The 13,526-nt window shown below is 37.5% G+C and overlaps 1 protein-coding gene across 2 annotated transcripts in view; it reads right to left on the bottom strand.

The window, feature by feature from the left end:
• LOC141521050 (cytochrome P450 2C23-like) overlaps nucleotides 1-12,419 on the bottom strand; it is a 30,711-nt gene extending 18,292 nt beyond the window's left edge. Inside the window, exon 1 of one of the 2 annotated variants that reach the window (XM_074233164.1) lies at nucleotides 12,214-12,419. In XM_074233164.1, coding sequence (XP_074089265.1) covers nucleotides 12,214-12,390 — 177 coding nt within the window. In that variant the 5' untranslated portion in view covers nucleotides 12,391-12,419. The remainder of the gene's footprint in view (nucleotides 1-12,213) is intronic. The other variant, XM_074233163.1, reaches the window with a different exon arrangement.
• Between the last annotated feature and the right edge of the window lie 1,107 nt (nucleotides 12,420-13,526).

Raw genomic sequence — 13,526 nt, 5'->3', positions numbered from 1 at the left:
ATAATATGTTATAAACCAGTTTAGGCCTAATGGAAAAAAAGCAAAACAAAAAGGAAATGAGGAGAAGAATGCCTTAAAAAAGCAGAATTGGCCAGCTGGAAAAGGAGATAAAAAAGCTCTCTGAAGAAAGTAACTCCTTCAAATGCAAAATGAAAGTAAAGGAAGCTGATGAATTTGGAAGAAATCAGGAAGAAATAAAACTCTTTAAAAAAGCCCAAAATTAGAAGAAAATATGAAATATCTCATTGGAAAGACAACCAACCTTGAAAACAGATCCAAAAGAAATATTTTTAAAATTGTTGGGCTACCTGAAGGCTACAACCAGGAAAAGAGCCTAGACTTCATTTTTCAAGAAATAATACAGCAAAATTGCTCTGAGATCCTAGAAGCAGAGGGTGAAAAAGAAACTGAGGGAATTCACCAGTCATCTCCTGAAAGAGATTCCAAAAGAAAAACTTCCAGGAATATTATAGGCAAATTCCAAAACTCCCAAATTAAAGAGAAAATTATAAAAGCTGTAAGAAACAAACAATTCAACTACTGAGGCTCCATAGACAGGATTACACAGCATATGGCAGCATCTACATTAAGGGCTCATAGGGATTGGAATATGATATTCCAGAAAGCAAAAGACCTTAGTTTACAACAATGAATCAACTACCCAGCAAAACTGAACATCCTCTTTTAGGGGAAAAATATGGACTTTCAACAAAACAGGGCACTTTCAAACTTTCCTATTGAAGGAACTGGAGCTGAACAGAACATTTGATCTCCAAGTACAGGACTCTGATGAACCATAGAGGGGTGGATGTGAAGGACTAACTATGAGGAACTTAATGATATTGAACTGTTTGTATTCCTGGATGGGAAGAAGATACTGATAACTCATATGAACTTCCTCATTTATAAGAGCTGTTAGAAGGAGAATATATATAGACAGGACATAGGAAGGAGCAGAATATAATGGTATAATATAGAAAAAGATGCAATGGGTGATAAAAGAAAGTACTGGGAAGAAGGGAAAGGAGATGAAGAAGAAGCTAAGAAATTTCACTTAAGATTCAAGAAAAAGCTTTATCAATGGAGTGGATAGGGGGAAGGCAAGGAGGAATGAGTGAGCCTTCATTCTCATCAGAAAAGCCTCAGAGAGGAAATAACATACTCATTTAATAGGGTATAGACATCTATCTTACCCTAGAGAAAAACGAGAAGAAAGGGATGGGATAAGGGGGAATGGGGGGAGGGAGAGAAGGGGAATAGGTGATAGAAGAGAGGGAAGATTGAGAGAGAGGTTACTCAGATACAACACTCTTGAACAGGGCCAGGAAAAAAGAACACATTCCTCTCTCAATATGGGGTGGCAGCCAACTGATGAGAAGAAATCAGTCTGGACATTATTTTCAGACTATACTACAATATGAACTGCTGTCATTACTTGAGGTGACTTATAAAGAACCTGGCTCAAGATTGCCAACTTCTCTTTCCTAACTTACCAGTCTCTCCTTCTTTCCTCTTGTTTACTTCACTATACAAACTGATAGAGAAATCTATTTCACATGAGATGGTATATGGTAGATAGGAAAAGGATTTGTTGATTTTAAAATAGCTTGAGTGTTTTCCTTAAGGATACTAGGAGGCTGTCCTAAGAATCTAATTGGGTCAGAAGATTAAGGTTACAAAATTCCCTACATATGGGGAGCTGGCATTACTGAATTTTAGCTATGAAGATATTTTCCTTCTTTTTTTGGTGTATATTATGCTCTTTTTTATCTTAAAAGTATTTTTTCCAATTCCATATAGAGATAGTTTTCAACATTAATTTTTTCTTTTTTTCACTTAATAGTCTTATTTTTTCAAGTTCATATGAAGATAATTTTCAACATTCACTTTTGTAAAATTTTCAGTTACAAATGTTTTCCCCTCACATCCTTCCTTACCCCAATGTACTGAAACAAAGTTGTAACCTTGCTCCCATTCTTTTTAACCATGATGTTTTCAACCATATTATCAAATGTCTTCACTGAAGATGAACATGTCCTCAAAGTCAGCTACTACACTGACCATAAATCGTTCAACTTAAAAAGTCTACAAGCCAAGACCACAGATGAGGGAGTGTTGGCACATGATCTTCTGTTTCCAGATGATTGTGCACTCAATGCAGCCTCTGAAGCTGAGATACAATAAATTATGCATCTTTTCTCTGCTGCTTGTGCTAGCTTGGGCTTAACATTTAACACCAAGAAAACCCAGGTGATCTATCAGCCAGCACCACACTATCTATACGTGAGACCATCAATTACAGCAATTGGAGAAGTTTTGAATACTGTGGATAAGTTCATTTACCTTGGCAGTGTCCTTTCCAAGGTGGCACACATTGATAATTAGGTTGACACATGCATTGCCAGAGATAGCTCAGTGTTTGGGAGGTTCCAAAAGAAGGTGTGGGAGAGAAGAGGTATTAGACTGACTACCCAAACTGAAGCTCCAAATGGAATCATTCCATTGACCACATTGTTGTATGACTGTGAAACCTGGACAGTCTTCCAGAGCCATGCCAGGAACTGAAAAACTTCCATTTAAATTGTCTTAGGAAAATTCTGAAGATTATTTGGCCGGATAAGAAAACAGACACTGAGGTACTTTCTCAAGCTAAGCTGCCAAACATTTAAACATTACTACAGAGAGCAAATTATGATGGACTGCCCTTGTTGTTTGAATGCCAGATGTATGCTTGCCTAAAAGACTTTTTTTTTTTTTAATGGAGAATACATAAAGGACAAGGGCTCACAGGGTAACTGAAAGAAACGATACAAGGACACCCTGAAGATCTCATTGAAGAACTTTAGAATCGATTGTCAGCATGAGAGACACTGGCACAGGACCACCCAGCATGGCGTGCCCTCATCAGAGAGGGTGCTGTGCTCTATGAACAGGGCAGAATGGAAGGAACTCAAAGGAAATGTGAGACATGTAAGTTTAGAGTAAGCAGCCCAGGTGTAAAGCATTCTGAGCTTGTATTGGTCTTATTTTGGTCTTCTTTGATATCAAAGGACCAGAATGAATCAACTAATTTCTTTGTTTCAGATATGTTTCTTACAGACAAGATATTGAAGGATTCTGATTTTTAATTCACTATGCTATCTGCTTCATTTTATGGGAGAGTTCATCCCATTCACATTCAACAGTTACGATTGCAAACTCTATATTTTCCTCCATCTTATTTTTTCCAATTTATACTTCTCTCTCTCCTTTCACTCTATCCCTCCTCACCATTGTTTTGCTTCTGACCACAACCTCCCTCAATCTGTTCTCCCTTCTAAAATCACCCACTTTTTTCCTATTCTCCTTGTATTTCTGCCTTCTCTTTTCCTTCTTCCTGTAAGTCCCAATTTCCTTTTCCCTCTTCTTCTTCTCTATAGTGTAAGATAAATTTCTAAACACAACTGAGCCTGATGGTTATTCCCTCTTTGAGCCAAACCTAATGAGAGTAAGATGCAAACAATGTTCACCCCCTCCCTTCTTTTACTCATCTGTATTAGGTTCTTTGCAACTCTTCCTGTGACCTAATTTATGCTATTCTACATCCTCTTTTCTTCTCCTAGGACAGTCTTCTCTTCACTCTTAATTTTGTTGCCCAAGCACTCTTTTAATCATGACTTTCAGGTACTCCAATAATTCTTCTCCTTAAATATTTTATTTATTTAATTTTCTAATTTCATGCATAGGCACTTTATAACCATTATTTTTGTAAGGTTTTGAGTTTCACATTTTTTCCCTCCTTCCTTCCCATGACAGAAAGCAATCTAATATAGGTTATACATGTATAACATGTTAAACATATAATCATGCAGTGAAAGAAGAATCAAAAAGGGAAGGAAAAAACCATGAAAAGAAAAAACAATGATATAAAAAACAAATTTTAAAAATTGAAAATAGTGAACTTTGGTCTGCATTCAGGGTAGTCCAATAATTCTTAAATTATCTTGCCTGGATCTACTCTTCAGGTCAGTTGTTTCACCAATTAGGTGATTTACATTTTTTTATTTTTCATTCTTTTGGTTTTCTTTGACTGTTTCTTGAAGTCTCATAGACATAAGGTACAGCTAGGTGGCACAGTAGATAGAGCACTAGCCCTGGAATCAGGAGGACCTGAGTTCAAAGCCAGGCTCAGACACATAATAATTGCCCAGCTATGTAACCTTGAGCAAGTCACTTAATCCCATTACTTTAAATAAAAAAATTTTTTTTATAAAGAATCACTTGCTTTCATGTGCCCATTTCTAATTTTTAAGGCATTATTTTCTTCAGTTAGGTTTGGTACCTTCTTTTCCAATTTGGTCATTTCTACTTTTAATGGACTTTTTTATTCTTCAATGGATTTTTAAAAATTTGGTCAATTCTATTTTTTTTCAGTTTTTGCAACATAATGGGGTTAAGTGGCTTGCCCAAGGCCACACAGCTAGGTAATTATTACGTGTCTGAGGCCAGATTTGAACTCAGGTTCTCCTGACTCCAGGGCAGGTGCTCTATCTACTGTGCCACCTAGCTGCCCTAATTCTATTTTTTTTAAGAAATTGTTTTCTTTAGTCAATTTTGTACTTCCTGTTCCATGCTGTTGAGGGACCTTTTTGCACTTGAAATCACTTCATTTTCCCCTTTGGGGCTTCACAAGTCAGTATTTGCCAGTGTCCTCTACTGAGTTAATGTTCTGATCTTCCTTGTTACCATGATGGCTTGCTAATTTCAGGGCTCTTTTCTGTTTCTTACTCATTTTTAGTTTTGTTGCAAGGCAATAGGGTTAAATGGCTTCCCCAAGGCCACACAGCTAGGTAATTATTAAGTGTCTGAAGCCAGATTTGAACTCAAGTACTCCTGACTCCAAGGCCCCGTGTTCTATCCACTGTGCCACCTAGCTGCTGCCCCTCTTACTCATTAAAAAAAAATATTTTGTGTTTTTAAAGTTGAACTCTGCTCATGGGCACATGAGGCATTTTCCCAAGCTTTTGTGTTGGGGCCCAGGGCACTTTTCCTGGTGGGGCTGCAGTTGCTTATGATTTGCTCCCTGCATTGGGGTGACCTGCCTAGTTGAGCTGGGTTTTCCCAGTCTTCTTGGACTCTTAATCTGCTTTCTGCACTGGGCCTTGGGGGCCCTCACAATTGGTCTGCTGTGTCACTAATGTGCTGAGCCAGGACTTGGGTGCTGATTTGCACTGTGGCTAAGAGCTTTGCCCTGTGCCAGACTTTTGCTTCCCTTTCACACAAGTGAGACAGACATTTCCTGAAATCCTTCTAAGGAATTTGAAGTTGGAAAATTGTTTCACTTTTTATTTTTTGTGTGTTCTGTCACTCCAAAACATGTGAAGAAGCTTGATTTAACATTGTTTCTGGGGGAAACTGGGAAAAGCTCAGGCAACATCCTGGCCTTACTGCCATCTTAACTCCATCCCCTCAACTCCATCCCACTCATTTTTGTAAGATTTTTTTCCTCTCCCTCCCTCCTCTGAAAATCTTATGTAGGTTATATATGCACAATAATTTTAAACAATTTCTATATTAGTCATATTGTGAAAGAAGAATCAGAATGAAACAAAAAAAGAGAAAGAAAAATAAAAAAATGAATTAAAAAAAGTAAAAACAGTATACTTTTATTGTGCATTCAGACATCATAATTCTTTCTCTGGATGTGGATGACATTTTCTGTCATACATCTTTTAGACCTGTCTTTAATTATTGTTTTGCTGAGAAGAGCTAAATTATCATAGTTGATCAAGGGAAGCCTTTCTTTTATTTTTTTTAGAAAGATTTCATTTCTTTTGAGTTTTACAATCCCCCCCCCACCTTCTTGCTTCCCTCCCCGACAGAAGGCAGTCTGTTAGTCTTTACATGGCTTCCATGGTATACATTGATCTAAGTTGAATGTGATGGGATAGAAATCATATCCTTAAGGAAAAAAAACAAAGTATAAGATATAGCAAAATTAAATAATAAGATAATGACTTTTTTCCCCTAAATTGAAGATAACAGTCTTTGGGCTTTGTTCAAACTCCACATTTTTTTCCTCTGTATACAAATGGTATTCTCCATCATAGAAAGTCCAAAATTGAACCTGATTGTTGCACTGATGGAATGAGTAAATCCATCAAGTTTGATCATCACCCCCTTGTTGCTGTTAGGTTGTACAATGTTTTTCTGGTTCTGCTCATCTCACTCAGCATGAGTTCATGCAAATCCTTACATACTTCCCTGAATTCCCATCCCCTTTATTTCTAATAGAACAATAGTGTTCCATGACATACATATACCACAGTTTGTTAAGCCATTCCCCAATTGAAGGACATTTACTTAATTTCCAATTATTTGCCACCACAAATAGGGTTGCTGTGAATATTTTTGTACAAGTGATGTTTTTAAGGGGAAGCCTTTCTTGCTGTCATAAAGTTCACCCTAAGATTTGTTTCATTATCAGTTGGGTACACTGATCAGAAGTAAGTATTTATGGCAGGTCCTAAAGATGAAGTTAATTGGTACCACATATCTTGAATCATATAGACTGCAATAAAGTCAAGCTTCTTGACCTGAGACAGAAGAAAGAGTCCAATAGGATGAATTTTCCTGTGAGATGCAAGTAAAAAGACAAAAACAAAAACATATAATGTATATTCAGTCCTGGAGCTGCTAAGGTGTCACAGAGCATAGAACCCTGGAGTCAGGAAAATCTGAGTTCAAATATAACCTTAAATGCTTTCTAAATCTGTGACTTGGCAAGGCATTTAACCTTTCTCTACCTAAGTTTCTTCAAGTGCAGAGTAGGGATAATAGTAGTGCTTACTTTTCAAGTTTGTCATTATATTCAAGTGACATAATAATTTGTAAAATGTTCTTAGAATTCTATCTGCACTATATAAATGCTAGCTGCTGCTGCTTCTTTTCCTTGTTATTATTCTTATGTCTCAGACCTGTCTAGGTATACAGAGAGACTAAATCCCTTAAGAGGCCATACTTATCTTAGGGCTCAAAATTTCTACTTTAAAATCAGATTCATTCCAGAATTAGAGGGAAAAGAGAAGGGCAAAGATGAGACTTTCTGCCTTTTTATGACTCATCTGGTCTACACAGTAGAATTTGAGGAAAATAAATTCTCATTTTGGTTTCTCCAATTACCTCAATTTCAATAGAGACAATCAGGTTGGGGGCTTGTGACTTAGCCTCTTAGTTTTCCAATTCTCCTTCAAAGTGTGAGAAAATTGTACTTGGCACCCTGACTTACAATATATAAGTGGAGCGCTCCCCACTTAACTTTCCTTGTGAAGTCATCTAACTTGGGTTAAGCTACTCTTCCTCGAACTGATCCTTTGCCTGTTTAAAAGGAATTGTCCCAGTCTGATTTTATATTTAATGGTAATTGCTATTTACCTCATCAATTAATGAGGTTTGATCTCGGCTACCAAATCAGTCTAGAGGGGCCAACTAGGTGGTGCACTGGATAGAGTAATGGCCCTGAAGTCAGGACAATGTGAGTTCATATCTGGCCTCAGACATCTAATAATTACCTAGATGTGTGATCTTGGGCAAGCCACTTAAACCCATTACCTTGTTAAAAAAAAAAAGTTAAGTCAGTCTTACTGTCTAAGAAAAAAACACCAAGTCACTCTACAGTCTGCAAGGAGTCCTATTGTTTAGCACTTCAGATATTTTTCTTTCTCTTTCCATCTCACTGACCCTACATTGTCATTGGAAATTTCAATAAAACCCCTTTCACTCACCTTCTCTATTGCCCTAGTTGGGAGTTTGATGTTGCCTTTCATTTCTACATTATCTAAAGTAGTTTTTGAACAAATTAATATAAACGAGAAAACAAAAGAAGGACTTTAGAAGTATCTTTCAGTGATTCTAAATTCAAACCCCTTAGAAGGTCCCTGTTCATTTTTTCCCTCCCCCCCCCCCCCCAGTTTCCAAAATGATAGACTTGCAGGGTTTAACACATTTTCTCTGGATAAATAAACCAGCTTCAGAATTCAGGTCATCTGGTCTAGTGGACAGAAGGTACTATAATCCTAAGTCCACATTGCTTTGTCCTAAAGCTATCCTCACCCCCCAATTTAACAATGTGAAATTGAGGCTTATGTGGTTTCAGGGATGTTCCCAATGTTATAAGTTAATTCCTATGGGACACATTAAGATGCAAGTTTTTCCAGAAGAATCTCAGGTCCTTGAGACTAGAGACTGTCATATTTCTCAGCACAGAGTTTTTGACATAATAGGAACTAAATAAAAGTTTTTTGAATAGAGTCAGGAATTGAAGATAGGACGCTATAGATGCCCAATACAACTGAATCTTCCCTATACTGCTTTTGTCAAGACAAGAACCATGGTCATGCACAGGGAGAAATCATGTTCACCTGGCATGATCAAAGATGGAGGTGAGGAAGGTAAGGGAAAGGTTATACCAGGGAGATTTTAAGATTGAGTATAGAGAACCTTTATATTGGAGAACAGGGAAAGAGTAGAAAGAAGGCATAGGTATTAGAGACATTTTGAAGGGTATTCATCTTGACAGAACCAAAACTAAAAACTTAAAGATATTTCTGGCTCTAAAGAAGTGAATCAAAGTGGTAGTTTCATTTGAGGGGCCCTAAATGTGAGCTTGGACTGGATATCATTGTTTTTTTAGTAGGCTTTTGCAAGGCAAATGGGGTTAAGTGGGTTGCCCAAGACCACACAGCTAGGTAATTATTAAGTGTCTGAGACCAGATTTGAACCCAGGTACTCCTGACTCCAGGGCCGGTGCTTTAATCCACTGTGCCACCTAGCCGACCCTGGATGTCATTGTTACCTAACATTTCTTGCCCTCAGTTTTCTACTAGGTTATCCAAGGAGGATGAGCACCATTTTCTATAAGATCCTTTCCAAATCTAATATTCTGAGTCTGAGTCTATTATATAAAAACAAACAGCAAGTATGGGTACCATTCTATGTCTCTTAAGTCTTCTCATACATGCAAACATTTGGAGATGCAAGAGTGAATGGTAATTAAAGCAATTTTGGTGGAGTTATGAACTGATCCAACCATTCTGGAGAGCAGTTTGGAACTATGCCCAAGAGCAATAAAACTGCATACTCTTTGACCTAGCAATACCAGTACTAGGTCTATATTCCAAAGAAATCATAAAAAAGGTGGAAAGACCTACATGTACAAAATTATTTATAGCAGCTCCAAGAATTTGAAATCAAAGGGATGCCCATCAATTGGAGAATGACTGAACAAGTTTTGGTATATGAATATGATGGAATACTATTATTCTGAAAGAAAACATAATATGCTAAACTTCAGAAAAGCCTGGAAAGATTTGCTTAAATGAATGTTGAGCTGAGCAAATATGGTGGATGCAGCTCCTGCCAGCAGTTCAGTAATCAAGGACAATCCTCAGAGACCATTATGGAAAATGCCATGCACATCCAGAAAAGAAATATGGAGTATGAATGCAGAGCAAAGCACACTATGTTCACCTTTTAAAAATCTTACAATTTTTTTCTTTTTTTCTCCTGTCCTTTTTCCCCTTTGGTTTTCATTCTTTTTTCTCAATTTGATTAAATTGGAAATAGAGTAAACATGATTATACATCTACATCCTATATCAGATTTTTCACTGCTATGGGAAAGGAGGAAGGAAAAGAGAGTGGTCAAAAAATGGAACTCAAAAACTTGCAAAAGGAAGGCTGTTGAAAACATCTTTGCATGTAATTTGGAAAAAATTTAAAAAGTTAATTAAAAAAGAATAGAGTGAAGATAAGAACTTATCTTCCCTAGTCCTTCACAGTTCTTATCCTTTTAATGATTAGACTGTGGAAAACAAAATCTTATATTAAGAGACTGATTTCTTCCTGCCTCCCACAAAATTATGCAATGGGATTCAAGCTCTATTCCTGTAGGGTCTAGAGAGGAGCTAATTCTCTCTCTTTTTTTTTTTAGCCCCGTCCTCTCATTAATTCACCTTATTATATTTTGGGTGCCTTTTGCTTTGACATTGTTTTCAGTTCTTTCTTTTTTAACAAACCAGATTCACTCAACATGTTGAACATGACTAACAATACATGTTTCAAGCCCATTACATCACCCTAGTCCAAGGATAACAATTTTTTCATGTCTTCTCAGGGTGCAGACTAGTCTTTATCATTCCATGTCACTGGATTTCACTTTAGTGACTTTTTTTATTTCATTATTCTAGTTGTTCATTTTATTTTTCAAGTCCTGTTCCTTCACTCTGTATCAGTTCCTACAAATCACCCTACATTTCTCTCAATTCCTTGTGCTTGTCATTTCCCATGGGACAAAGAAAATCTTTCAATTTCACAATCTGTTCAGCCATTACCCAACTGATAGCCACTGGCTTTGCTTACTGTTTTTTCTACCATGAAAAGGAATGCTACAATTAATACTTTGGTACATGTAAGACCTTCATTTTAGACTTTGACCTCTTCGGGGTACATTTCCAGCAGCAACGTTTCTGAGTCAAAAGTGGGTACTGATTAATTTGAGAAGAGTAGTTCTACAGCAATGCTGTGAAAACATTAAGAAATCCCTCTTTTTAATGTTACCAGCTTTGATTTTTTTTTCCTTTTTTGGAAAAGAGGGGAAGATTAGGAAAATGCCCACCTGGCACTCAATTAACAAGGATCCCTGAAGTTCCACTATGTGACTACAACTATGTGAGAGGCCAAGGATGCAAGACAAAAGTGAAACAGTATCTGCCCTCCAGAACTGCCATTCTGATTGGTTTTGGTTTTTATGGAGCAATGGGGTTAAGTGACTTGTCCAGGGTCACACAGATAATAAGTATCAAGTGTTTGAGACTGGATTTGAATTTAGATCCTCTTAACTCCAGAGCCAGTACTCCATCCACTGCACTATCTTGCTGCCTCCATATACTGTTTTGAGCATAAATTCATTCTTTAGAGGGTAAAATGAGGTACTATATTGATTTTCATTGTATATAATACTTCAATACTCTCTCTCCTCCCCCAGAAACTTCTGGGAATTCTGATTCTGCAGAATCCTGATAGTATAAATTGCTATATCTTACCTGATAATCTTGTTACTTCATTTATTTTGGCTTCAGTTTCCTTTTTTTACCTTTTTTTCTTCTTTTAGGTTTCTGCAAGGCAAATGGGGTTAAGTGGCTTGCTCAAGGTAACACATAGGTAATTATTAAGTATCTGAGGCGGGATTTGAACTCAGGTACTCCTGACTCCAGGGCTGGTGCTCTATCCACTGGGCCACCTAGCCTCCACAGCAATTTCCTTATCTGTAAAAAGAGAAGATTTAGGGGCGGCTAGGTGGCGCAGTGGATAAAGCAATGGCCCTGGAGTCAGGAGTACCTGGGTTCAAATTCTGTCTCAGATACTTAATAATTCCCTAGCTGTGTGGCCTTGGGCAAGCCACTTAACCCCCATTTGTCTTACAAAAACTAAAAAAAAAAAAATGAGAGAGAGAATATTAGACTGGATGTTCATTGTAACTCTAAATGTTTGACCTACTATTTGAAATAGTTCTTTTACTCTGTCCAAGTTTGCCACAAAGCTGTGTTCTGGCCTCCCTGTTGTTCCCCATCCATGACATTCCATCTTTATTTAGGCTGTTCCTGGAGGGTGCACTTTCATCACCTCTGCCTCTTGCAAACTTTACCTTTCTTCAAGGTTCAGCTGAAACAATCTTTTAAGGGAAGACATTGTAGGACAGTAGAAAAAGCATTGATTTTGAATGTTGCAGTTGCTGTCTTTGTAACCTTGGGCAATTCAATTAACTTTTTGGGAGTTTAGTTTTATATTTATAAATTGAGACCATTAGACCCACGATCTTTTGGATCCCTTCTGGCTAAGTATTTGGTCCAGTGATAAGGAACTTTTTCTTCACCCTCCTAACTGATAGAGTTCATTCTCCATTCCAAATGATTTTGTCTTTACTTCATATTCAATTTGTAGTTGCTTTTCTGTATTGATTTTCTGTAGTAGAATCTAAGATCTCCCTACTTTTTAATCTTTGTACTCCCAGAATTATCCAGATTAGCTTCTTGTTATATAGAGGATACTTGAAGTTAAGTTAATTTGAAATAATTGAATTTGAGACCATTAATATGATTTCTAATCCTTACAGGAGTCAACCAAGGTTGGAATATGATGGATACTGCCATTGAATCATAGGATAGAGCCCCCTTACCTTGTCTACAAATGTGAGGATATTCTTGGACTTCAACTGCAGTATATTCCCCAAGATGGGCAGAGGAGTTGGGCCAGGAGGAAGCCTTGTTCTGTACCCTTTGCTCCATACTAACTGGAAAAACAAGAAAAAGACAATAGCCACAAGGGCAAGCGTGGTGAAGCCCCACAGAGCCATGGAGGATTTAATGAATTGCCAGGTCGTGTACCCAAACGTGGCAATGACTATAGCAAATAAGGGGTGGAACTGACCAGCCAATGGCAACCCTGGGATCTCAGAGCAAGTGGAATTTGGGCTTTTACTTTGATTGCATCATCCGTAGGCAAAGAACAAATTAAATTTACTTCTCAAAGTTTCTTTCTTACTGCTGTGATAAATCCCTATTGAATGAGGATAATTAGCCTCAGAGCATGTCTGTGTCTATACAATCTTTATCAGTCATACTATAATTTCCTTCCCTTCTCTAAGCCTTAGATGGATGACTGTACTAATGCAAAATTCAGAGGAAATCTTTTGTCAGTTTATTCATGTGGTGAGCAGAGGAAGAGATTTGCTTTTTACCATGACAAGAGCAGCAAATTGAGATGTTTTTTTAGCCTCTAGTTTTGGAGAATGACTATTTCACTGTTAAGGACAGTCACAAAGACAGGTCCAATATAGCCTTTTGCTTACTGGAATCTGTGGGTTCTTTCCCAGCATAATATCCAGTGTTCATTGCCCAACTCCTACTATTGGAAGACAACACTTATCCCTTGGAGCAGCAAGGAGAAATGATGTTGAAAGGTGACTTGATGTCTGATTGGCAATTGGTGCAGGTTGATTCTCAGTATCCACCCTGAGCTTGGGAAAGAGTGCACTCAAGAGTACAATGATCTCTTAAGCCCCTAGAGTCTCCAACCCAAGTTGCAGCCAGGTGACTTTATAAGGGATGTCCTAGTCTGTCCTGAAGCCCTTAGGTTTTCTGGTACTGCTTCTATTCATCCTCACAACTTTATTCTAGAAGTCCTATGATGACTGACAAAGATTTGGCTACAGAAGCTTGGGATTGCTGGTCTTTGCTCTTCCAAAATTGATCACGCCTTCAGGGAATGATTATACTTCTTATTGCTCGTTTTCTTTATTTTTTGTTTTGCTTTGTTTTTGTTTTTTTCTTTATTATTTTTCTGGGTTTTCACTCCGTGCTGCCTATATCAGGTTTTAGGTACCCCTAAAATCAGGGTCATCTAGGAAGAGCTTTAAAGTCATTTAAATAATAGAAAATCCTTTCACAGATTCTAGAACCTCATCATCAAAGGTGTGGTGTGATAAGAGCA

Source organism: Macrotis lagotis, chromosome 4, assembly GCF_037893015.1.
Source record: "Macrotis lagotis isolate mMagLag1 chromosome 4, bilby.v1.9.chrom.fasta, whole genome shotgun sequence".
Lineage (NCBI taxonomy): Eukaryota > Metazoa > Chordata > Mammalia > Peramelemorphia > Peramelidae > Macrotis > Macrotis lagotis.
Note: the sequence above shows the minus strand (reverse complement) of the source record. Positions and strands in the feature narration are given on the sequence as shown.